At 38.8% G+C, this 27552-nt stretch overlaps 1 protein-coding gene across 1 annotated transcript in view; it reads left to right on the forward strand.

Moving 5' to 3' along the window:
- The window catches only part of LOC126249645 (DNA fragmentation factor subunit beta), a 143864-nt gene that overhangs the window by 63824 nt on the left and 52488 nt on the right, over nucleotides 1-27552 (forward strand). Inside the window, exon 2 of the mRNA XM_049951324.1 lies at nucleotides 25370-25465. Within this exon, the coding sequence (XP_049807281.1) occupies nucleotides 25370-25465 (96 nt within the window). The remainder of the gene's footprint in view (nucleotides 1-25369; nucleotides 25466-27552) is intronic.

Below are 27552 nucleotides of genomic sequence, written 5' to 3' on the forward strand. Positions count from 1 at the left end.
TCTTTTTCATGTACGTAACTGTTTTCCAAGTGTATTTGTTTACAGATTTTCCACTCGGTAAGTCCTCTGCGTCTTTCTTCACTGAAATTTGCACATGAGAATTGTCCCTTGTTTTGCATTGTACTTGACAAAGAATTTCCACATACACAAGAAACTGTTTCACTTGCCAACTTTGCGTTTGCATCTTTCAGAGATTTAATCTCCTTTTTCAGAGATCCAATATCACTTTGTAGCAATTTTATTATTTCATCTTTCGACTTTATTGTACTTACAAGTTCGGCTGTTTCACACTGCAAACAGTCAGAGCAAGACCATGGCAGATCGTCACTTACGAATTTTAGGTTCACTCTAGCACACTTTTCATGAAGCCAATAGTTGCACTTTACACATAAGATTCCTTCCATAACACGCTTTTTACACTGTTTACACAATGAACAGTTGTTTTTACTATTTTTGTACGCATGTGATGTGTCATTACACTGTTCAGTCAGTGCCATCTTGTCTTTAAACAAACCCAGAAAAAGTAAATAAATCATGGGAAGTGGTATAAAATACAACCTTTAAAATTTCATGTGAAAATTGTCATAGGCAGTTTTAATGCACAGCTAAGGAAAGAGAGAAAGTAACTGTTAGAATTTTGTAGAAATTTCAGTCTCAAAATTCATGTCAATCCATTTTAAGAAAAAATCTTAAAAAAAAAAAAAAAAAATTGCAGTCCGCAACAAGAACATAGTGAATTCCATAATGACTATATCACAATCTGGTGCCTACATCACAAGGAGATTTTAAATGTTCAAGTATGTAAAGAACTAGATATTGACATAGACTGCTAACTAACATAGGTAAAATAAAATTTGAAGCCTCAAAAATTATGACCTTGTGCAAGCTGGGGGGTCCATCAGGGAAGAAGTTATTTGTAAGTACTAAATTTGATACTAATAAAATGCAACAAATGCTATTAAAAACTAATTCCTATCTTTGTCTGCAAGAACTTCACTTTGTAATCTTAGGAAGAATTTCCAGATAGTAGTTCTCCCTGCAGACAAAGGTAACACAACTATTTTTCTGCTGGGAGAAGACTACATAGGAAACATACAACTCACTTGGGGACATGCTATATTGTAAGATTGACAAGGACCTCACTGCTTGTCTTCATAGAAAAAACTGTTTTGCTTCCCTAAGTCCAGCTGTCTACCCAAGGAGGTTGTCCGCAGACAAAAGGGACGCACCTCCATGTCTCCCATATTAAATGACCTTCCCAATGTCCATAAAGTAATACAAAAACAAATAAATGGTTCAGAAGAAAATGGAAATCACAAACCATTCTTGGAACATATACTAAAAGTACTGACTTCTAGACCAGGAGTGATTATTGTAATTACCCTAGTTATTGATTGACCATACATATTTAGCCTCAAAAGTCAAAGTCTTTTGTAGGTAGATGAGAACATGATGTCTATAATTTCACAGATTGGTTAAGAGACTTAACAGCTCTGATTTACTTGTTAGATTTGACATTATACAAGGTGTGATTGGAAAGTTTTAAGAATGGATCCACTGCTGCTTACTGGTTTGGCAGGCAGGTACATGTAGGGTGAGGAGTGAGTCGTTGCCTTGTTCTTGAATACCCCGTGACAGGAAACTGCATTTCCTTTATTCAGTTTGTTGTGGCTGCTGGTTGAGTGCAGGTCTGTTAGGGCTTGTTGCCAGATTCTGTCTGTATGAAAATGGACGTAAAAACAGAGCAACGAGTTTGTGTGAAATTTTGTTTTAAAACTGGGAAATCAGCTTTGGAGACTTACGAACTATTAAAAATATCTTTTGGAGATAATTGTATGAGCCAGTCAAATGCTTTTTGTATGTTTCAACAAATTTAAAAATGGCCGTGAATCGTTTGAAGATGATCCATGGTTCGGCCGTCCTTCCACCTCAAAAACGAATGAAAATGTTGTGAAAGTTTGCGACTTAGTGTGCTCTGATTGTAGACTTACAATTAGGGAGATTGTTGATGAACTTAATTTAAATTTCTATGCAGTTCAGTCAATTTTAACTGAAGATCTGAACATGCATCGAGTGTCTGCAAAATTCATTCCAAGAGTGTTGTCAAGTGACCAGAGACAATCCCGTCTTGAAGCGTGCCAGGAACTGATTAATTAGACTAAAATGACCCACATTTGTTAAATAGGGTAATTACAGGTGACAAATTGTGGGTATGTGGATATCATCCTGAAAACCAAGTGCAGTCTTCGCAGTGGAAGACTCCAGGTTAACCACGACTAAAAAAGCATGGCAAAGTCGGTTAAAGATGAAGACAATGTTGGTGATTTTTTTCAATTCTACCAGTATTGTGCACCGTGAATTTGCCCCTGGAGGACAGACAATTAACCATGAATACTACAAATGTGTCCTTGAGCATTTGCGTGAAAAGGTGCGGAAGAAAAAGCCTTCATTGTGGAAAGACAGGAGTTGGGTGCTACACCATGACAGTGCTCCGGCTCACCGTGCCTTCTCCGTCATTGAATTTGTGACCAAATTCAAAATTCCTGTGCTTCCACAACTGCCATATTCCTCTGATTTGGCCTCGGCGGACTTTTCACTGAAAAGGAAGCGATTTTACTCAATTGAAGACATCCAGGCAAATACGGAGAGCGTCCTTAACACACTTCAGGTAAAAAAATTTCCAGGAATTTTTCCAAAAGTGGAAACACCATTGGAGTCGGTGTGTTCAGTCAGAAGGAGATGTATCATAGTAGGAGAAGGAGATGTATCATAGTAGCATGTAAGTACCACCATTGTGCAATTACAAGCCGATTCTTAAAACTTTCCAATCACACCTCATATTCCCTTCTTGCTAAAGTACCTACTGTTGACTGTCAGTGATTAGCGGCAGGATTGAGGAAGACAACCAAATTATTTAAGCATGTGCTAACTTCTTTGTACTGTTTATTTGATAACCAATATTTTGAGCATATTGATGGTGCCCCCACAGGTACCCCTCTCTCACCCATGGTAGCCAAGTTATTTATGGAGGATTTTGACAAAAAATTGCTCGAATCTGCAGTTTTAAAACCTACAGTGTTGTGGATATACGTCAATGACCTATTCATAGTTTGGCCCCAAGATGATGTAAAACTGATGGAGTTCCTTGGGCATCTTAACTCTATTCATGAAAATATCAGATTTATCATGGAACATGAAATGAATGGCAGTGTACCAATCTCAGATGTATTAGCTCGACACAAAGAAAATGGATTTCAGGGGCATAGTAATATTGTAAGTCCACGCATACTGATGCATACTTGTAGGCATCTAGCTGCTGCCATCATTAGTAAACTATGACCATACTTAAAACATAGTACACAGGCCCTAAGCCATGCAGTGTCTGATGCTGACAGCAAACAGGGTGAACTGGTACCCTGGGAAGAGTTATTCAGTAAAAATGGGTGTACTAAACCTCAAATTAAGAGAGCTGACTAACCAAAGGAAGTGCAATAAGACAGAAATGTACTTCATGCGGGAAATGCTTCTTCAAAATTGCCAGAATAATAAAGAAGCATAAGGTTGATGAGATCTCCGTACCACTGCGGAAACTCTTCTGGGATTTGTGAAAGATGCTATGGTTATACAAATATGGAGTGTGTATGAAATTCCTTGTGAGTGTGGTAAATGGTACATAGGACAAACCATACACACTGTATAAGAACAGTGCATCGAACACGAGTAATACGCCCGTCATCTGCAGCCCAACAAATATGCAGTGGCAGAACATTACCAGGAGTAGAAGTATGAAACCGGAATTTCCCTATAGATGGTGATAGCTGTCAGTGTATGGTCCATGAGACCATGTCTGCAGCATCGTCTGCTTCCTGCAACGGCTGATGACTAATGTCAACGCACAGTAACACAAGTTCCATACATCGGTATCTGTTTCAAACCTGTAAACATGTCGAGTTTTGTGCCTACGAACTACAATTTGTGGACAGCATTGTTTTTCTGTTATCATTTGAAGAAAACTGCTGCAGAATCACATCGAATGCTTCTCGAAGCTTTCGGCGAACATGTACTTGGGAAAACACAGTGTTCCGAGTGATTCAAAAACTTCAGAAGTGCCAATTTTGACACAAGGAACGACAAGCATGGGAAACTACTGAAGAAGTTCAAAGACAACGAATTGCAGGCTTTATTGGATGAAGATGATATTCAGACTCAACAGGAACTTGTGGAACAATTGAATGTGATGCAGAAAGCTGTTTCTGTTCAGTTGTAAGCTATGGTAGAGGTGCAGAAAGTAAGAAAATGGGTTCTACATGAACTGAATGAAAGACAGCAAGTACATTGAAAGACCACTTGGGAAATGCTACCTGCCAGATACAAAAAGTCATTTCTCCGTCAAATAGTAACAAGTGATGAAAAATGGATATATTCTGAGAATCATAAGTGCTGTAAGTCGTGCGTGAATCCAGGCAAATCTTCGTCATGCACTGCACGACCAAATCACTTTGGAAAGGAGACAATGCTGTGTGTTTGGTGGGATCAGAAGGGTGTCATCTATTATGAGCTGCTGAAACCTAGTGGAACTGTTAACACTGTTCGCTACCAACAGCAAATGATCAATTTAAATCTAGCATTACGTGAAAACTAACCGGAATAGGGAAAAAGGCAACACAGTCATACTGCTCCATGATAATGCCCCATCACACACAGCAAAATGGGTCAGGGAAATGATTGAGGCATTCAGATGGGCAATTCTAGAGCATGCAGCTTATTCTCCAGACTTGGCTCCGTCTGATTATCATCTGTTTGCATCACTGGGTCACACTCTCACTGAACAATGCTTCAATTCATATTAAAGATGTGGAATGATTTCAAAGAGATAGTATCAATGGCAATTGAGAGATATATAGCACATAAATTAATAAGTAATAGTACTGATCGTCCATGGTACTCAAAACAGGTCAGATCGCTGTTGCAGAAGCAACGAAAAAAGCATGCCAAATTTAAAAGAATGCAAAATTCTGAAGATTGGCAAAGTTTTGCAGAAGTTCAAAATATAGCACGTGCTTCAATGCAGGATGCTTCTAATAATTTCCACAACGAAACTCTGTCTCGGAATCTGGCAGAAAACCCAGAGATTCTGGTCACATATAAAGCACACCAATGGCAAGACACAATCAATACCTTCACTGCGCGATAACAATGGTGAAGTCACTGATGACAGTGCCACCAAAGCAGAGTTATTAAACATGTTTTTCTGAAACTCCTTCACCAAAGAAGATGAAGTAAATATTCCCGAATTCCAATCAAGTAGCGAAGTCGATATGCTCGGTGTTGCAAAGCAGCTTAAATCACGTAATAAAGGCAAGGATTATGGTCCAGATGGTATACCAGTCAGGTTCCTTTCAGAGTATGCAGATGCAACAGCTCCATATTTAGCAATTATATACAACCGCTCGCTCACAGAAAGTTGCGTACCTAAAGACTGGAAAGTTGCTCAAGTCACACCAATACCCAAAAAGGGAAATAGGAGTAATCCGCTGAATTACAGGCCCTTATCACTAATGTCGATTTGCAGTAGGGTTTTGGAACATATACTGTATTCCAACATTATGAAGTACCTCGAAGAAATTGATTTACTGACACACAGTGAGCACGGATTCAGAAAATATCATTCTTGCAGAACACAACTAGCTCTTTATAATCATGAAGTAATGAGTGCTATTGATGGGGGATGTCAAATTGACTCCATATTTTTAGATTTTCAGAAGGCTTTTGACACCGTTCCTCACAAACGTATTCAAACCAAACTGTGTGCCTATAGAATATCGCGTCAGTCGTGCGACTGGATTCATGATTTCCTCTCAGAGAGGTCACAGTTCGTAGTAATAGACGGAAGTTCATTGAGTAAAACAGAAGTAATATCCAGCAGTCCCCAAGGAAGGCCATCTGTTGTTCCTGATCTGTATTAACGATGTAGGACACAATCTGAGTAGCCCTCTTAGATTATTTGCAGATGATGCTGTCATTTACTGTCTTATACAGTCATCAGATGACCAAAATGAATTGCAAAATGATTTAGATAAGATATCTGTGTGGTGCAAAAAGTGGCAGTTGACCCTGAATAAAGAAAAGTGTGAAGTTATTCACATGAGTACTAAAAGAAATCTGCTAAATTTTCTTTACGCTATAAGTCACACAAATCTAAAGGCTGTAAGTTCAACTAAATACTTAGGGATTACAATTACAAATAACCTAAATTGGAACAATGACATAGATAATGTTATGGGTAGAGCAAACCAATGACTGCGATTCATTGGCAGAACACTTAGAAGTTGCAACAGATCTACCAAAGAGACTGCTTACACTACACTTGTCTACCGTATTCTGAAGTATTGCTGCACGGTGTGGGATCTGTATCAGGTGGGACTGATGGATGATATTGACAAAGTTCAAAGAAGGGCAGCTCTTTATGTATTATACCGAAATAGGGGAGATAGTGCCACAGACATAATACGTGAACTGGAGTGGCAATCATTAAAACAAAGGCATTTTTCATTGTGATGGGATCTTCTCATTAAATTTCAATCACCAGTTTTCTTCTCCGACTGCGAAAACATTCTATTGGCACCCACCTACGTAGGGAGAAATGATCATCATGATAAAATAAGAGAAATCAGGCCTTGCACAGAAAAATGTAAGTGCTCGTTTTTCCCGCACACCGTTTGAGAGTGGAATGGTAGAGAGACAGCTTGAAGGTGGTTTATTGAGCCCTCTGCCAGGCACTTAATTGTGAATAGCAGAGTAATCACATAGATGTAGATGTAGGAAATGTACGAAAATGGCTCTCTGACTGGTTTGCTTCAAAAGAAGAACTGTGTCTTTGGTGTGGCATTCATAGCCTGCCGGAGAGGTGGGAGAAATGTATAAATAGCAATGGAGATTATTTTAAATAAAATATTGTTTATCAGTTTCAAACAAAGGATGTGTAATTATTGCATCCAAATTCCAGTTTCATACTTCTACATCTGGTATACTTCCACTGGCCACGCCATGGAATACAGGAAGTCAGGATACTGAACACAACCTCATCCTGTTGGGATTCAGTGGTAAAGGAAGTTGTGGAAATACAATTAGTGGACAACCTGCTTGTCCAAGACAAGAGTTTCCAGCTCAACATATCATGGAAACCACTCATTTCGCATCTGCGTATTCAGAGGAATTCCAACACATGCCATCCATTTCAGTAATTAACCACTGTGCTTACTATATTTTGTTCTTAGACACATAATGTTATCTGTGACTGACATTATTGTTGCCATAAGTGTTATCTGTGAGGCACTTGCTTTTATTCCACAGCATTGTATTGAGTGGATTTAAATCTGTCACTGATCTATCTTGAAGATGGCTCTATCAGCCAAAAGCTGTCCTAGATGCATGCCAAAAGATGATGAAATAAATAAAAGTTAAATAGAAGCTTAGCAAAATGGCCCAAAACTAAATTGTTTGACAAAGGCAGAAAAAACATCCTTGGCAGAATGGAGATTGTGAAAAGGCAGTAAAACTCAACACTAGGCATTCAAAATATGGAGTGTTAACAAATGAGAAAATTCCTATCACGCTCTGGCAACTAGAAAAGAAACTATGAAATTAATTATATGAATGTAATGACAATACACTGTGAAATTGAAGACTTTTATAAAACTTTTAAAGCAAAGCTAAATAGGTACTAGCCTCAGCAGAATCTCTTCTTTTAACAATGAATATTGTTAAATAAAATAAATAGGTACTAGCCTCAGCAGAATCTCTTCTTTTAACAATGAATATGGATAACTGGCACTTAACAACCAAGAAAAGAGCAGAGAACTTTGCAGAGATTTGAAATGAAATTTCTAAATTGCCCTGAGATCACTGAGAGATTTCCACCAGAGACTCACCTAAAACCCAGTCCACTTTAACAAGCACCAAATGAAGAGGAAACTTCAGGATAAAAGGTTAAAAATTACAAAGTGTCTGGTGAAGATGGTATTATTACAGAAATACTGAAATTAGCTGGCCCAAAAAACTTAAAAGAAACTACAATGATCACGCAGAACATTTGACAAACAGAGAACATTCCATATGACTGGAAAACTGAATTGATATATCCACTATATAAAAAGGGAGCCAGAGTGAATAAATAATAATTGAAGGATAGTGAACATTAAGTCTCTTCCAAATTCTGAAAGTCTGAACCTCAAACCACTACAGTTATTAGTGAAACAACAAATAGTACAAAATCTGAGGTAAAATTCGGGGGAAATATGTTGGAACATTTTGAAATTAAAATTGGAGGAGGACAAGTTGATGGACTCTCTCCAGTTCTTTTCAAATCTCTCTCAGAAAAACTAGGCCAAGAGTGGCGGGGACTAAAATCAGAGCTTAAAATTGATGAACCAGTCAAGTTTGGAAGAACCAATGTTAGGATAGACTGCTTTGTTTTTGCAGACAACCCAACATTTCTATATCACGACATTTCTATATCACGACATTTCTATATCACGACATTTCTATATCACGACATTCAAACACAACCAAAAACAAAAAGTAGTTCTTAAAGGAATAGCAGGAGGAGCAGGGCTGTAAGTATCATTTGGAAAAAGAAAATCATGTCTAGAAACTACGTGACACCCAAAATTCTAAAAACTAAATACAGGAAAGTTGAGATAATTCCTTAATTCAAATAATTAGATGAAATCATTCAGGAAACTGACCTGGAAAAGACTGGTTGTGAAATTTGTTCTTACAAAATGAAAACAGCCATCAAGCTTACAAAATCCTTCTATGACAAAAAATACAGTTTAAAATACACCAGACTGAGATACTAAAAGACAGTTATAAAAACAGTGTGTCTTTACAGAGCTGAAACACTCATTTTAAACAGAAAAAGGACACTGAAGAAATCCAAAAGAGAGAACAAAAAGTGTTCATGAAAATTTTGGGACTGAACTATATTGACGAAGGAACAAACAAATTAAGAGCAAATAGAAGAATTCTGTGGGCATATTAAAAAAAAAATTAGAACCAACTAGACTGGTTGTGGAATTCTATGGAATTCACAGTAAAGCAAAAATTTAAACAATCAAATGGTTTGCTGCAGTAAAAGAATACAAGAAGGAAGTTGATGTAATACAACTTGATATGCCAGACAGAAAAATGTTGAGGCAGAAAATTCATAACTGATCAGTTGGCCTGGCAGAGAAACCTGAGAAGACTTTGAACAACTTGGTTTGGCAAGTGATAAAGAGCCCATTCTGAGAGAGTGAAAGTGAGGTTTTTTTATTTTACTTGACCACTAATATAAGTAGCAAAACATGCTTCTAGGAGTTTCAAAATTGATGTTTTTTCCTTCTCCTGGCAGGTGAAGCACAGGCCAGGTCATTTCTAACCCTATTCTAAAAGAAAAAGGTCTGAACCTCAAACCACTGCAATTATTAATGAAACAGGCCCCAACATACTTAACTTTAGAAGCTCCTCTCTGGTAAGAGAAGATGCAGGATTTTGAGTTCATCTGCTTCTTGTTAATCAAGCAGCTTTGTACGGGAATGAAACAGCAGTGGGGTCAAACTGAGATTTTTCAAGTCTTTGTGATTGGAGACAGTACAGAAAGACATGGATGTCAGGCTGAAGGAGATAGATATGGTGGTGGTAGTGTTGGTAGGGTTCGCTTACTGGTCTGATTTTTATTGCTTCTTCATGTGTTTGCAATGAATGAACAGAAGCTGTACACAGTTGCACAGTTGAGGCTTACTAGATTCTCCAATCACTTACCAGAACAAAGGGTCCTGTGGCATATAACTTTAAGATTCAGGCGTACTCGGCAATGTATGGTGCTACAGACCCTGAACTATGAGAGTGCCAGGTTCTGTTGCTTTAATCGAACCATTGGTTCAAGTACACATCGCAATGTAAGTGACATACAGACATAGGTACATGTAGACAGATGCACAATGGAAATGAATAACCGTAGCCCAGAGGTATATACAGGCAAGCTTTACAAGTCTGTCTTAGTGCACAAAGTTAATGGAGTCTGACTGCTCACTTAAATAGTATCTGCTGTAGGCCAGTCCATTCAAGGCTGCTGTCATTCACTGGAACTCTCGAACTCTACTTTGTGTTTGGGGCTGTTTGCTTGTAGATGGGATGTGACTGCTGCTTTTTACCACCAACTTGTGATCAGTGATTGTTAAACCAGCAGTTTCCCAATGTGTGAGACCTTTTAATGGGCAAACAAGCAGCTTGCACTGTATGTCTCTACCCAAGTTGCTAGTCTTATAGCTAATATTCATACTTACATAATTTTTCTCTTTTGTCTGGCAACCTTTCATGATTCAGCCATTACAACCTATTAAAGGGGGAGATCTAGTATTGTCACCAGATTTTTACATGGGTAACAAAATGAACACACCAGCATTGGCCATTCACAGTTGTATGGTTTCATGTCTCCACCATGGGCAATGGGGACAGTGTGTTACCTGGACAGACTTTTTGGCAGCATAGACAATGAGGAAAGTGAGCGCACTTTCCTCATCCAGTTATGTTTATGTATCTGAAGCTTTCTGGGTGCTGACATTACTATTCACACAGTGAGAGATGCTTGTTTTTGGTCTTTTTGTCAGTTTGCTATTCAGGTTTTGGCTTCACATTTGATTTCATCTCAGTTCTCCTTTCAGATTTATGTACAGTTAGCTACCATCTACTCAGTCTTCTTTGGCTACTTACCATGTTCCTGAGAAACCATGTTGTGGCGCTCCCCCACTGGGGTAGTCCATTACAAATTTGACGATGAAGCAAAATAGCTCAGAACAATGGATCAACAGTTTCTGGAGTTTTGACAGCATCAGATAAAGCTGCAGGAGCAACAGGAGGAACAGGTACATCTGAAATAACTGCTACAGGAGGGTGCAGATGCAGGAGCTGATCAAGCAGACTGTGAATTTTGTACGAACCGTGGGCATGCAGTCTGCTGGTCGAGCCACCTTTGCTCACCACCCCTGCCATTTCCTGTGTTTGACAACATTAGAGACTTGGGAGAAACTACCTGCGTAGATTTATTCTGCATTGCAAGATAAAAGACATATTAGGTCCTGTAGTCTAGAGCACTCTGTTATTTAGCGGTAGTAGTAGCAGCAGCTTTTATGAAACTTTTCAAACGCTGCGTCCATGCATGGGCCCTGAAGCATTGGAATTTACTGAACTGTGTGATCTGCTGAGTGAACAGTTCTGCCATCAAACTCATATTGTGGCAGCACAGTTGCAGTTTAACATATATGGGAAGCATAGTGATCAGTCTTGTATGTCCTGGATAGCATATTTCCAAAGCCTCGCCTGTAACTGGAATTGTGAATGTATGAATTGTGGAGTCCTGTAAGCCGATTCTTCAGTCAGAGGCATAGTTGTTAGATTGGTGGTGGGTGAGAAGGTCCAGTCTAAAGCTATGGAATCATCAGACCCCAAATTAAGCACAATCACAAATATTACCAAGACATTTGAGGTGTCAGCATCAGTTCAAAATGTGATGATTATGATGATTAAAATTGTTCTTTGTGTTGCACTGCATCATTATATAAAATACATTAATTATAATTATGTCAGCTCAAAATATGTTTTTGGATAGTTAGCAAATAGCTCAGCCTTCTGCCACGTGCCGGCAACTTAGTCCCTAGATGACGCTCAGGTTACGAGTCCTGCATAAGAAAACACTTCTTGCTCCCACATAGATTGCAGTAGATCACATTATTTAGGTGATAAGTAAAGTTGCCCCTCAGTGTCGTAGTCACCCAATTGGTGCTTAAGTTTTCTTTGGACTATTGGATATACCATGAGAGTCAGCAGCGCCCACATTTTTGACATATGTTACATGTCACATGTGACGGCACTTAGCAGCAGTGTGACTGGGCAGTAAAACAGCACTGCAGGCCGCTGCACCGGTATTCGTTAATACAAAGTGAGCAGTAGGACCTAACCAAGAGTCAGTGTTTGCTTTCACTCCAGTCTGCACAGAACCCAGCCAAGTGCCTAATAAACTCCTGATTGAGTTGGATATCAATGGTATTACAGCCCAATTTCAGGTGAGTAGGGGAGCTGTAGTTACTCCAATTAACCAGGGAACCTATCAATGTTTGGACAACCCTATCTGCAGCCATGGCAGTGGCACATAATTTCATATAGACAACGAAAGATTTCTTTGCGAGAGAAAATTACTGTATGGGCAAAATACAAGAACTTGGAAGAGAAAATCTCATAATTAGTCACAAGTTCACACTTGAATGTAAATATTTTTGGGTTAAATGCATTTGCCATGCTTAGTTTCCAACTATTGGATGAAGTGAACCTGGTTTTCAGCTCAGTACCATTCCAGGATCTAGAATTATTAAAGCTATAATCAGTTATTCCAGGCAACATTGAGTTGGGCCAAAGAGTTCGAAGTGTCACTTTTACTCCAGCTGTATGCTGAGCCTAAGTTCCATTGTTCATGGCCAGTTACATTCGCAATGTGTGATGCGGCATACATCAAGTTAGAGACGTTACTGGACTTGAAGCTCATTGTGCCAGTGTCACTTTGTCAGTGGGTGACTCTCACGGTCATTGTGAGGAGCACAAATGGGTCCGTCAGAATTTGCAGTGATTTTAAGGTCACAAACAATGCACAAAGTGAGATCAACATTTATGCAGTTCCTTGGCCAGAGAAACTTTTAACGAAGTTAGCATGGGGGCAGTGATTTTCAAAAACTGATTTGAAGGATGCATACTTGAAGTTACTCCTTTGTGTGGACAAGCAGAAAATCCTGGTACTAAATAAGATTTACAGAATGTATGAATACAAGAGGTTGCCTTTTGGAGTCACTTCAGCACCGAGCTCTTTCCAAAGCTATACAGTGCAACTAACCCTTGAAATTCTGAAGTGCATAATCTATTTGGGTGTAATTTGGATAATGGGTACTGCTAGAGAAAACACATTCAAAACTTACAAATACTATATCTCAGCAGTGTGATGTAGAGAAATGCAAGTTCTCTGCATCATCTGTGCATTGTGTGTGGCATATCTTATGCAGCAAAGGAATTACACCAATGGCAGAGCCGGTTGATCCAATCAAGAAGCTGCCAGCCCTAAAAAACTTAAATGAATTACAGTCATTTCTGGGGAAAGTGAACTACTAAACAGAATATGTGCCCCAGGCAGCTCACCTCACCTGACATTCGTTAAGCCATTTGAGGTAGAAAGAAGTTCTGTTCATTTAGTCTCCCGTGTACTTGAAGCATTCTCACTGTTGAAAACATACCTGAAGTCGACCCTGCACTCAAGTGAAGTTCCCACCAGGCAAGCAACTGACACATTGCAATGCGGGACTGGGGCCGTTCTCTCGCATAAGGATGCTGATGGTACGGAGCACTGAATTGCTTTGGCATTTAAGATGCTTTTGCAAGCACAGCAAAATTATTCACAAATTGAGGCGGCAGTGGCATTGGCCACTCTATATAGCATTAAAAACATTCCTCATTTTAATATATGAGAATAAGTTCCTGTTACTTACCTACTTACCACATACCCCTCATTTCCCTTTTTGATCCATGTTGTCACCTTCCAGACAGAATGGTGCAGTGTTTGCAACATTGGGCTCTGTTCTTGAGCAATTACTCTTATGACACTATTTTTTACAATCACTATTATGACACTATTTTTCAGCCCATTGCAGGGCAAGCAAGTGCCAGTGCATTATCATGTTGAGTTTGACCATCCAGAAGCAGTGCCTTTTTGCCCTAAACGTGACTGTGCACCGCACCTTGTGAGATATCCTGATCACTGCTGGTGAAGTTGCATTGGCTACCAGCCAGGACCCCTTGTCTGTAGAGCTATGTCAATGGTGCAGATTCGTTGGCGAGAGTGCCTCCTAAAAAGATCAGAACATTGTTGTGAAATTATTTTCCAGTGAAACATAAGATGAAAGCTTTAGCGTGGCACCACGTTTATTGGCCCAGGACAGATGGCACAGACCATGTAGTGCATACATATCAGGCCTGTGCTTGAACCAAGCATTCCCAATCAAAAGTTTTTCCCCATTGCCCCAGTCTGAACACCTTTGGGAGAGGGTGTGCATCAACTTCTCTAGTTCTTTTTAGGGCACAGTGTGGTTGCTGGTGGTGGATGTGCTCGCTAATTTTCTGTAGATTACATTAGATTAGTTTTTTCGTTCCATAGATCCGTGCTGAGGTGATCCTCGTGGATGTGGAACATGTCAATTTATTTATTTTTTTAAAGCTGAAATAACAATACTAATAGTATGAATATATACAATACATCATTTGTTTCTATTAAAAAAATCGTCAATGGAGTAGAAGGAGTTGGCCACTAGTAAGTCTTTCAGGCTCCTTTTAAACTGATCTTTATTTGTAACTAAATTTTTTATGTTTACTGGCAAATTATTGAAGATGTGTGTTCCTGAGTAGCGGACCCCTTTTTGAACTAAAGTAACTGCTTTTAAGTCCTTGTGCAGATCATTTTTGTTCCTGGTATTGTATGTATGAACTGAGCTGTTTGTTGGAAAAAGAGATATATTATTTAGGACAAATTTCATTAATGAGTAAATATACTGAGAGACAGTAGTTAGTATACCCAGTTCTTTGAAGAGGTTTCTACAGGACGTCCGTGAATTTACTCCACAAATAATACGTATTACACGCTTTTGGACTCTGAAAACTTTTGTTTGACTTGAAGAGTTACCCCAAAATATTATACCATATGACATTATGGAATGAAAGAAGGCAAAGTATGCAAGCTTTTTCATTTTTATGTCACCTATGTCTGCTAACACTCGAATTGCAAATACAGATTTGTTAAGGCGTTTCTGCAGTTCTGTGGTGTGCTCTTCCCAACTGAATTTATTACCAAGTTGTAATCCCAGGAATTTAAGACTGTCAACCTCTTCTATCTGCTCTTCTTCGTATTTTATGCATATGCTGGGTGGAAACCTCTTACAGGTTCTGAATTGCATATAGTGAGTCTTTTCAAAGTTTAATGTCAGTGAGTTGGCTTTAAACCATTTATTAATATCCATGAAAATATCATTAGCAGATCTTTCTAGAACTACACTTGACATACTATTTATTACAATACGTGTGTCATCTGCAAACAAAACGAACTCTGCTTCTGGCAGTGTAACTGATGAGAGATCATTAATGAACACAAGAAAAAGCAATGGCCCTAAGATAGATCCTTGTGGGAGACCACATGTAATTTCATCCCATTCTGATGATGACTGATGACTTAATTCACTAGTCCCTTGCACTGACACGTTTTGTTTCCTGTTACTGAGGTATGACTTGAACCATTTTGCAGCACTGCCCGTGACACCATAGAAGTCAAATTTACTTAAAAGGATGTTGTGGTTCACACAATCAAATGCCTTTGACAAAGCACAGAAAATACCTGCTGCTTGTAATTTGTTATTTAATGAATTAAGTACATTTTCACTGTAGGTGTAAATAGCCTTCTCGATATCAGAACCCTTCAGAAATCCAAACTGTGTTCTTGATAATATGTCATTTGTGGTCAGATGGTTGAGCAGCTGCCTGTACATAACTTTTTCTAAAATTTTTGAGAATGCTGGCAAAAGTGAAATCGGTCTGTAGTTTGATGGTATCTCTTTATCCCCTTTCTTGAATAGAGGCTTAACATCTGCATATTTTAGCCAGTCAGGAAATGTCCCAGTTATAATTGACTGGTTATACAAGTAACTTAGAATTGTACTAAACTCACAAGAACATGCCTTAATTAACTTTGTTGATATTTCATCATACCCACTAGAATGCTTTGTTTTTAACGATTTTATTATGGAAGTTATTTCTTTTGGTGAAGTGAGTGATATATTCATGTACTTGAAGCTATTTGTGAAGGCTAGTTTCAGATATTCAAGGGCATTATTTACTGATCCTGAAAGTCCCATTCTATCAGTAACGGATATAAAGTACTTGTTAAATAGATTTGCCACACTATGCCCATCAGTTACTAATGTGTCATCTACCCTTAGTGCTATTTGCTCCTGTTCCTTTCTGGTTCTACCAGTCTGCTCTTACACTATATCCCATATTGTTTTTATTTTGTTCCCTGACATTGCTATCTTCTTCTCGTAGTGCATTTGTTTAGACGTCTGAATTACTTTTTTAAATATTTTACAGTATTCCTTGTATTTAGCTAAATCATCAGCATTGGAGCTATTCTTGGTTGACAGATACATTTTCCTTTTTGTCTTACAGGAAATCTTTATTCCTTGTGTAATCCATGGTTTTATTATAGACTTCTGTTTAATTTGAGTAACTTTTAGAGGAAAACAGTTAACAAACATGGTACTGACATTGTTCATAAATGTGTTATATTTTTCATTCATGTCATGAGCACTATAAACATGTTTCCAGTTCATATCTTTGAGCAGTTTTCTAAAACACTCAATTTTTGGTTGATTGACTTCTCTCCTGTACTCAGATTTAGCAGTCTTGATAATCTGCTTGGAATTTACATCTAAAACAAGGAGCTGCATGTCATGATCTGATAGTCCATTTATAACAGGTTTTGTGATATGATTTTGTTCCTTTGATTTGTCTATAAAAATGTTATCAATGGCTGTCCTTGAGGATTTAGTGATCCTAGTAGGAAAGTTTACAGTGTGAGTTAGATTGAAAGACAACATTACTAACTGCAGTGAATGTTTACTGGAAGATTGCATTAGAAAATCTGTATTAAAGTCACCAGCAATCAAAATTTCTTTGTTTCTTCCTGTTAAATAACCCAAAAGAGCTTCTAGATGATCTAAGAATAGATTATAATTTCCTGCAGGTGCTCGGTAAATAGTTATTATTATATAGGATCTGTTATGGAACTCTACTTCTGTTGCACATGCTTCTAGATGCTGCTCTAAACAGAATTTATTAATGTCAATGTTTTTGAATTTATGGCAGTTTTTGATAAATGTGGCAACTCCTCCTCCATCCATATCTACTCTGCAGAAGTAGTAAGCTAGCTTAAATCCTGAAATGTCTAACATATCTATATCAGTGGTCACTTGATGTTCAGAGAGGCAGATTATGTCAATTTGGTTAGATGAATTCATTTCATTGATACAAATGAGTAGTTCATCAACTTTATTTCTAAGTCCCAGAATGTTCTGGTGTAATAAAGATAACTGATACTGTATACTAATGGGATTGTAACTGCTTTGGCGAAGATGAACTGGCAGTTTCTGATTACTTTCTGTTAAACACTGTTTAAATGGAGGCTGTATGATAAAATCTGACTCCTGTTCATCTGTTTTCTCAAACTGAGTGTGTCTGCCAATCTCTCTTAAAACTCGTTTTCTTTCCCCCTTCCCTATCCTAAAAAAGGCATCCCTCTGACACCGGTGACCACTGGTATTTCACCACTTGTGCCAGTGTCCCCCCCTTAAGTTTTCTGCAATCAACCCAGACAGTTTTCCCTTCCCTTTCCTAATGAGGTGAAGGCCATGCCTAGTGTAGTCTCACCTATCGATAGCATCCACAGGAATCAAACCAATATGGGACCCTATATCCGTCCTAAGCAGCCACTCCAACTCCAAGTTCACCCTCCCTATGGAAGAGTTCAAATGAGGCCGATCATGGCGTCTCAACACAGACACAAATCCCACACTCGTATGCTTTGTTGCTATCTTTCCCAGGTCACTCTCTATGGAATATTCAGAGTCTCTGTCAATGCTGTTTCCCGGACCACCCACTATAACCATGGCATCCTCATTTGTGAAATCCTTGCATAAAGCACCTACATCCTCTGTATGTGGCACGCATCTCTTCTGATAGTGCACACACTGTGATCAGAGCATTTGCTACCATTTTCACTTTTGAGAGAGCCCCCCACACCATAGTATCAGACAACAGACTTCAGTTTGTTTCGGCAGAATTTAAGACATTCTGACAATGCAATGGAATGCAGCACCTGACGATCACCCATTTCCACTCAGTGTCGAACTCAGAGGTGGAGTCGATGGTCAGAACCTTCAAGGTATAAATGAGGAAGGGACTGATGTTATTGCTCATTGCTGAGCCCTTAACAGCATGTCTTGCAACCTATTGGTCCACCATGGTCAGTGGACAAAGCGTGGCTGAGGTACTGCACGGGGGCAGGCTGCGAAAGCTCTTGGATCCCTTGTGCCCTGCTCTGTAGATCACAAGCCCTGTTTGCGTACTCTACTAACAGCGAGGTGCCACTGTTTGGGCTCACATGATTGTCTGGAAGTTGGGGTGTACACCAGGCATCGTTCTTGGGCACAATGGGTATCAAATGTTACTCGTCATGCCTGGGCAAGAGCACCTATTTCATCACCAAAATCAGTTGTGGCCATGACAAATGCAGGAGCTATCCCCACTCCTCAAGCCAGTGCATGGCACTTCCAAACTCACTGTTTTTAACGACCACATTTTCTGGCCATCCATGCCTGCTACTGGTGGTTCTAGGTTCACGCTGTGGACATGGCCACAGTGCTGTTCCAGCCTGTGCTCACATCATTATTACCACCAGCAGCAGCAGATGACTGAACTGGTACAGGACTGGTAACTTATGTAGATTGATTCACTTCCTCCAACATTGTCCTCACTGACAGTCTCAATGTCTCAGCTGCAAGTGCATCATCCTGTGGAACAGGCAGTGAACGAACAAGATGCCATGGGGATGGAAACAAATGAAATTGAGGTGCCCATAGGAGCCACTGGCAGGCCTACTCACACAATGCTCCCCCTTGCCTCAGCATGCAAAGCACAGAACTTGTCATTTCTGACCTTAAGCACCTATTAAAGAGGGAGTGATTTAGTATCATTACTGGATTCAGTTGTTGAATCCACCAGCATTGGCTGTCTAGAGTTTTAGGGTTTCATAGTTGCTAGGAGGAAAGAGAGCTTGCATTGCTTGTGTGTCTGAAGCTTTGAAGTTGCTGACATTACTATTCACATACGGTTTTAGGTAATTTTGTTTGTTTGCTATTCAAGTTTTGTTCATATGCTCTTGGTGATTCTTTTGGCTTCCTATCAGTTGTCCTTTCAGGTCTGTGTATGCTGAGCCATCGTCCACTCAGTTGTGGTCTTTTTTTTTTGGGACGGGGGCAGTCACTGTATTCATGCGAAACCAGATTGTGGCACTCCCCCACTGGGGTAGTGCATTATGATAGAAGAAACATGCTGTGGTTGAAATCTAGGTTTGCAGAAAACAAAATTGTGATGAACATCCACAACCAGTTATGTGCAATGTATGGTAAAGGTGCAGTTGATAGGACAGCTAGGCAATAGGTAAAGAGGGTCAGTGTCTGTAAGTGCTGAAACTAAGATCACATCCTGTCACAGCCACTGCTCCTGACATTGTGAATCACATGGCTACCATTCTATTCCATCTGTTCAGGCCATTTAAGAATCCTTTACATGGAACACACTTTGAAGTTGATGAAAGCATAATTCCTGCAGTGGAAATGTGGCTACAAACACAGGGGAATTGCTTCAACCTTCAGGGAATACATGCTCTTATAGAACACTGGCATAAGACCATAGAAGATGATGAGACTATGTAGAAAAATAGAAAATAGTACGTGTAAAAGAAATGTTGACAGACATCACCAAATTCTAACCTTCAAAAATAGCTATATTCTGAGAAAAAGATGATGGGCTATTATTTATTGAAGGACACTCATACTAGGGGCACAAAGGAAAGCTAAAAACCAATCTGCTGCTTGTTGTACATTGCATGGTACAGAAGTGTGCAAATGCAAATATTATTATTATTATTATTATTATTATTATTATTATTATTATTATTTTGAATACTTTGTTTACTATCCCATCTGTTGTTGCAGCTCTGTTGGATTTGATTATGATGCTTGTATCATCAGTGAAGAGCATTATTTTTGCTTTATCAGTGTAAGATGGGAGGGTAAATTCAACCTCCACCGGAAAAAATTACGAGACCGTTCAGGGATATTTTCTGAGTATTTTGGTGAAGGGGACCCATGATCTTCCTTCATTCTTTACAGAGTAATTGCATTTAAGGGGACCACAGCCTGCGTATCTAACCCATGTTAATGTAGGCAAGTATTTGACCCATTTCTGAAAAAAACTATTTGATGCAGGACCTTAATATTTTTACTGTATGTTACATGATGCTAATAGAGTCAACTGTACTAAAATCTACTTTATCCATTGTATAGTTTTTAAGAAATACTTTTTTAAATTTACTAACAAAAACATTTTCTGCAGAAAATATTTTTTTTGTGAACTTCCTAATGGAGGAATATTAATGAATGTAGTACCAGAGGTGGCTTTTTATGTTATGCAGAGTCTCTGAGAATTTCATTCATTTATGTATGATAGTTTCTGATATAATGGGGCATATGTACTGAAAATTTTAGTTTGTGGGAAATTGAATTTAAAGAAAAAACTTTTGAAATGTGTTACTTACAGTTAATTAAAACTGTCCTGCTTCATATGATGGCCCTTCTTTGGCCTTTAACAGGTCTTCCAGCTTCTTTTTCACCTTCTTGGATGTTTGTCTTGCTTTCTTGGCCGTATTAGATCCAGTCCTGTCTGCATTGGCTATCCTCATTTTATCGCAATGTTGCAGCTCATTGATCATATTTTCACCAGGATTAATTCCCCGCTTTTTCAGTACCCAACACTTTCCAATATTACCACAGTTGAATGTAATAACAGCATCATAAGCTCCTAGTTTCCTTGTATGCATGCCAACAAATACAGTTTTAGGAAGGTGGTTCCAAATTATGCTGTTGAAACATTTTTTTCGGTTCTGTGTCTGCCCACGCAGACATTTCCTTAGAAGGTCAGGATGAGCTAAGTCTCTGAAAATAGGTTTAATTGCTGTAATAACAGCAGCAGGAAGAGAATGCTGGTGAGAATAAGATTCTCCAGTTGCCTGAGCCCTATTGTATTTGCACCACGGATTTTGTCCTGATGGACACAATCCATGACATGGCTTATCATCAGTAGAGGACTTATGGAAGAATATGGCCCAAGCATCTCTCTTCATTGCTTCCAGATTTTCTTTATTTCTCCTAATTGCCTGCTCATAGTGTACCTGTAAGCTTTCTATAACAACTACTCACAATCAGACTTGAACAAAACTAACCGCGTGTTTGAAAGCGTGTTGTTTACAAACAGCAGAAACAAAAGAATACTGACCGTTGCCATTTCAAGGATAACCAACACACTCAGGAGTTAAAAAAATCCCTAACGTGCAATGTAGAGGATATAGATCTCAAATATATGCAGAAAAGTGGGTGACAGAAAAGTGGAAACGGCACATAAACACACGAGGTAGGAAAATGCTCTTTAAATGCACGAAAAAAATTTTTTCAGCAAAATCCTTTTCTGAGTACTTAAATAAAACCTTACTCTATCAAAATATGATGAAAACTGAAAATCAGATTTTTTTCAACCTGAACCATGATGTGGTCCCCTTAATTTGATATCTCACCTCCCCCCCACCCTGCCATCCCCGCAATTTATTTTGGCACCTGTATTGCACTGAAAATATGTGCATAAGAGTGCAAGTGCTGATAGTATGCACTGTGTGTTTTGTTTGTTAGCAAAATTGTTCCATTCACTTACCATATTTGCAGTTCACAACAGTAATGCCCACACCATTTCACTCTTGGGCCTCAAGCTTGCATTACGGACTGCTTGTAATTCTCTCCTCACTCCCTCCCCCCCCCTCTCCCTCTCTCCCCCTCTCCCTGTGCCTGTGCCTGTGCGTGTGCCTCTGTCTCTGCCTCTGCCTCTGCCTCTGCCTCTGCCTGTTTCCTAGGGTCTTTTGTATGTTAACAGTGCTACACAGCAGTTTGTATAGGTTGAATAATGAACACTGGCCGATATACACCTTGCTTATGGGTTCACTGAATGCTGTGCTAAGCTTTTACTGCAGCAATGGCAACCACATCACTGTATTTTGTATCTGTACATAGATGCCTATGAGAAGCTGTAGCCTTCTGTCATAGAATGATTGTATATTACAGATTTTTCACTGTTTTGAAGGTATTTTCACAGAAAGAAAGTTAATTGCGGCAGCAGGAGAAATCATAATTATGTTTTAGCTCTGTAATGAGTCACTATAGACCACATGTCCCTTGTACAAAAGTACTTAGAAAATATTCCTGAACAACCTTGAAATTTTTTTAATGGAGTTTTGGTTCACCCCGTATATAGCCAGAACAGGGGTAGTCCCTGAATTGAACCCAATTCAGAAGAAGGCACATAATGGGAACTGCATGAGCGTTTCAACATGATGCTTTGCTGTGTATCAGTTAAATATAAAGTGAATCACATCTCATTATGCCTCGCAAGCTACAAAGTTTGTTTCACCAAAAAAATGCTGTGACTTGCACTGTGAAGGCAGATCACAAAAAAATCCCAATAGGTGAAATGTTGTTATTCGTATATTGTAATACATGCTCAGTGAAATGGTAAATGGCATGTTGTGTGGAGAGACCCTTCCAGAATCCAGATTGTGACTGACTCAGAATCTTAAATTTTCAAATATCCCCAACCATTCTTAAATGTTGTTGATGTTGTTGTGGTCTTCAGTCCTGAGACTGGTTTGATGCAGCTCTCCATGCTCTATCCTGTGCAAGCTTCTTCATCTCCCAGTACCTACTGCAACCTACGTTCTTCTGAATCTGCTTAGTGTATTCATCTCCTGGTCTCCCTCCACGATTTTTACCCTCCACACTGCCCTCCAATACTAAACTGGTGATCCCTTGATGCCTCAGAACATGCCCTACCAACTGATCCCTTCTTCTATTCAAGTTGTGCCACAAACTTCTCTTCTGTGATCTACACATCTAATCTTCAGCATTATTCTGTAGCACCACATTTCGAAAGCTTCTAATCTCTTCTTGTCCGAACTATTTATCGTCCATGTTTCACTTCCATACATCGCTACACTCCATACAAATACTTTCAGAAACGACTTCCTCACACTTAAATCTATGCTCAATGTTAACAAATTTCTCTTCTTCAGAAACGCTTTCCTTGCCATTGCCAATCTACATTTTATATCCTCTCTACTTCGACCATCATTAGTTATTTTGCTCCCCAAATAGCAAAACTCCTTTACTACTTTTAGTGTCTCATTTCCTAATCTAATTCCCTCAGCATCACCCAACTTAATTCGACCACATTCCATCATTATCTTTGTTTTGCTTTTGTTGATGTTCATCTTATATCCTCCTTTCAAGACACTGTCCATTCCGTTCAACTGCTCTTCCAGGTCCTTTGCTGTCTCTGATAGAATTACAATGTCATCGGCAAACCTCAAAGTTTTTATTTCTTCTCCATGGATTTTAATTCCTACTCTGAATTTTTCTTTCGTTTCCTTCACTGCTTGCTCAATATACAGATTGAATAACATCGGGGAAAGGCTACAAGCCTGTCTCACTCCCTTCCCAACCACTGCTAACCTTTCATTTCCTTCAGCATTTATAACTGCCATCTGGTGTCTGTACAAATTGTAAATAGCCTTTCACTCCCTATATTTTACCCCTGCCACCTTCAGAATTTGAAAGAGAGTATTCCAGTCAACATTATCAAAAGCTTTCTCTAAGTCTACAAATGCTAGAAACGTAGGTTTGCCTTTCCTTAGTCTATTTTCTAAGATAAGTCATAGGGTCAGTATTGCCTCACGTGTTCCAACATTTCTACGGAATCCAAACTGATCTTCCCCGAGGTCGGCTGCTTCTAGTTTTTCCATTCACCTGTAAAGAATTCGCGTTAGTATTTTGCAGTCGTGACCTATTAACCTGATAGTTTGGTAATTTTCACATCTGTCAACACCTGCTTTCTTTGGGATTGGAATTGTTATATTCTTCATGAAGTCAGAGGGTATTTCGCCTGTCTCATACATCTTGCTCACCAGATGGTAGAGTTTTGTCAGGACTGGCTCTCCCAAGGCTGTCAGTAGTTCTAATGGAGTGTTGTCTACTCCCGGGGCCTTGTTTCGACTGAGGTCTTTCAGTGCACTGTCAAACTCTTCACGCAGTATCATATCTCCCATTTCATCTTCATCTACATCCTCTTCCATTTCCATAATATTGTCCTCAAGTACATTGCCCTTGTATAGACCCTCTATATACTCCTTCCACCTTTCTGATTTCTCTTCTGTGCTTAGAACTTGGTTTCCATCTGAGCTCTTGATATTCTTACAAGTGGTTCTCTTTTCTCCAAAGGTCTCTTTAATTTTCCTGTTGGCAGTATCTATCTTACCCCTAGTGAGATAAGCCTCTACATCCTTACATTTGTCCTCTAGCCATCCCTGCGTAGCCATTTTGCACTTCCTGTCGGTCTCATTTTTGAGACGTTTGTATCTTTGTGCCTGTTTCATTTAGCTACTGCATTTTTATATTTTCTCCTTTCATCAATTAAATACAATATTTCTTCTGTTACCCAAAGATTTCTACTAGCCCTCGTCTTTTTACCTACTTGATGCTCTGCTGCCTTCACTACTTCATCCCTCAAAGTTACCCATTCTTCTTCTACTGTATTTCTTTCCCCCATTCCTGTCAATTGTTCCCTTATGCTTTCCCTGAAACTCTGTACAACCTCTGGTTTAGTCAGTTTATCCAGGTCCCATCTCCTTAAGTTCCCACCTTTTTGCAGTTTCTTCAGTTTTAATCTACAGTTCATAACGTGTAGATTGTGGTCAGAGTCCACATTTGCCCCTGGAAATGTCTCACAATTTAAAACCTTGTTCCTAAATCTCTGTCTCACCATTATATAATCTATCTGAAACCTGTCATTATCTTCTTTTATGATTCTTGAACCAAGTGTCGATTAAGTTGTGCTCTGTGCAAAATTCTACCAGACGGCTTCCTCTTTCATTCCTTAACCCCATTCCATATTCACCTACTACATTTCCTTCTCTCCCTTTTCCTATCCCATTCTTAAATACATTAGCTTTTAGAAAATGATTAAGAAAGAAGTTACTATTGAAATAGGTTGATAGTTATTAACATTAACAGGGGTCTCTCCAAGGTATACTTGGCTGTAAAGATACCATGTGAAAGTAATTCGTCAAATATGTGGTTAAATCCAGTAGCTATGTCAGAACAACATGCATTTAATATTTTACCTGAAATGTAATCAATACCATGAGAACATTTGCTTTGTGTGTGTGTGTGTGTGTGTGTGTGTGTGTGTGTGTGTGTGTGTGTGTGTGTGTGTGTTTGTTTGTTTGTTTTAAATATAGGTCAGAAGTTAATAAAATAGTAGGAGTTTTATAGTTCTAGCTCAGAATTAATTTATTTGTCTATTTTTGTTTAAGGGTTTCAAAGTATCTGATGCTAAGCGTACCAGGAGAGTGGGTGTTGCTTGCTGCTCTTTAGACGAGTTGAAGAAGAAAGGTCGGCTGAAGTTAAATGTAAGTTGAAAATATGATTCACTTTGTATACTTTTAAAGGAAATTGAGAGAGAAAATATTTGATATTTTTTATGGCAGTAGGAAAAATATTTTAGTGAATTTTCTCAACAGATAAATTTCTTAGGTATGTCAAATATAATCACAACTGCCTCCACCACCACCAATACCAATTTCATTATTTTTTACACCTAACACTTGTTTACTGCTTTCTGCCAGAAAAACGTCCTCCCAATTAATTCCCTTGTTTTGTTCATTTCTGTCAGCTTGCCAGACTCATTGTAGGGCACCCATAGTCACAACTGAAACCTGAGCATCACAACTTAAGGTTCCTAGTGAACATATAAATTCAGTAATCTGCATTCACATTCATAAATGCCTCAATGTTGATCATCCTTGTTTAGAACAAGAGAAAACTATTGCATGGGAAATAAACATAATATGCTCCAGGAAAGTGTGTGTTATAGCTTCTAAACCTACACCACTTTCTATTAAAACAGCAAAACCATGAATATGGCATGCAACAAACCTAAAACTGGTGTGAAGTGTACTACGTGTTTGGATATGCAAATGATTAGCATTTCAGTTCAACCAAAAAAAGGAGGTAGATGTAATACCATCTATATACCTTGTATAAAGAAAGATTACATATGAAATTCCCTAATCAGAAATAGCATTAGAATGCTGTTTGTATTTAAGGATACTGTATTATGCCTCATCTGTGAAGGAGAAGCATCTTCCAGCACATTTCTGAATTCAACAGTCCAAGCTGGTGGCCTATTGAGACTGCTGTTTATAATATTAAAAAGGAAAACACTTTGTAATGTTATGCAAAATTAGATCTATTTGCTCACGAACCGACTTTTAGCTTCTCAGGCCATTTTCAGGTGTCACCTGAAGGTGGCATGAGAAGCCACAAGCCAGTTCGTGACCAAATAAATATAATTTTGCATAACATTAGAAAGTGTTTTCTTTTTAAAATTATTACCATGTTCTGCCAAGCACCAATGGAAAATTCAGTTACTGCTGTTTATCGTTGCGTAGTATTGCAGCTCATGTTGGTTGGGCTCCCACAGCGGTCATTCAAGTATGGAATTAATGGGTTCAGAGGAGTCATATTCATCTCAATGCTGGACCTTAATGGTGCCAAACAACTAACACCTGAGAGGGCATATACTTGTTTTCAGACATTGCAGGATGGCACAGACACATCGCATACCTTGAGTTAGGAAATGAGCTTGTTTGCAGCAAGATAAGTTTCCATGCGGACAATGTGACAATGTCTATAGAAACGCGGACTTTTGAAAAAAAAAAATAGTTATTTGCTATCCTCCATGAGGGTCCAGTTTTTATGGCCAGCAGTGTATTTTGGTAAAAATATACGCCACTAAGTAAAGAAGTTACCCACAATTTGACATAAAGTCTGAATCATGTATATTAGTCAACCGCAGTGTTATTGCATCTGAGAGTGAGGGTGCTTTGGTCGGGTTATTGTTAGTTTCAGTTGTGATATTTCATGAGGACATGCTGAACCACTTGATAATATATGCACAACTGTCCTGAAAGTATTCACAGTGCTGTTTGTTTTCCTTAGTCAGTACTGTACTTGTTTACTGTAAAGTCACCACATGTTTGGATAAAGGCCACAGGAGGCCAAGTGCAATAATACGTGGCAGCTAGTGTGGACCTTGATGAAGATGATGATGGTGATGATTATTATTATTGTTATTGTTACTACTACTACTACTACTAGTAGTAGTAGTAGTAGTAGTTAAATCCAGTAGCTATGTCAGAACAACATGCATTTAATATTTTACCTGAAATGTAATCAATACCATGAGAACATTTGCTTTTTGTGTGTGTGTGTGTGTGTGTGTGTGTGTGTTTGTTTGTTTTAAATATAGGTCAGAAGTTAATAAAATAGTAGGAGTTTTATAGTTCTAGCTCAGTAGTAGTAGTAGTAGTAGTAGTAGTAGCACCAGCACCACTATTTACTAAGTTGCCCACACAAACTGAAGTTGGTTCACTGCTTCACTCTTTAGCCTAGTCCAATGGTCTCTGTTGCTGACCATGCTCCTTTGAGCTCCTGT

Source organism: Schistocerca nitens, chromosome 3 (assembly GCF_023898315.1).
Source record: "Schistocerca nitens isolate TAMUIC-IGC-003100 chromosome 3, iqSchNite1.1, whole genome shotgun sequence".
In the NCBI taxonomy this organism is placed as follows: Eukaryota; Metazoa; Arthropoda; class Insecta; order Orthoptera; family Acrididae; genus Schistocerca; species Schistocerca nitens.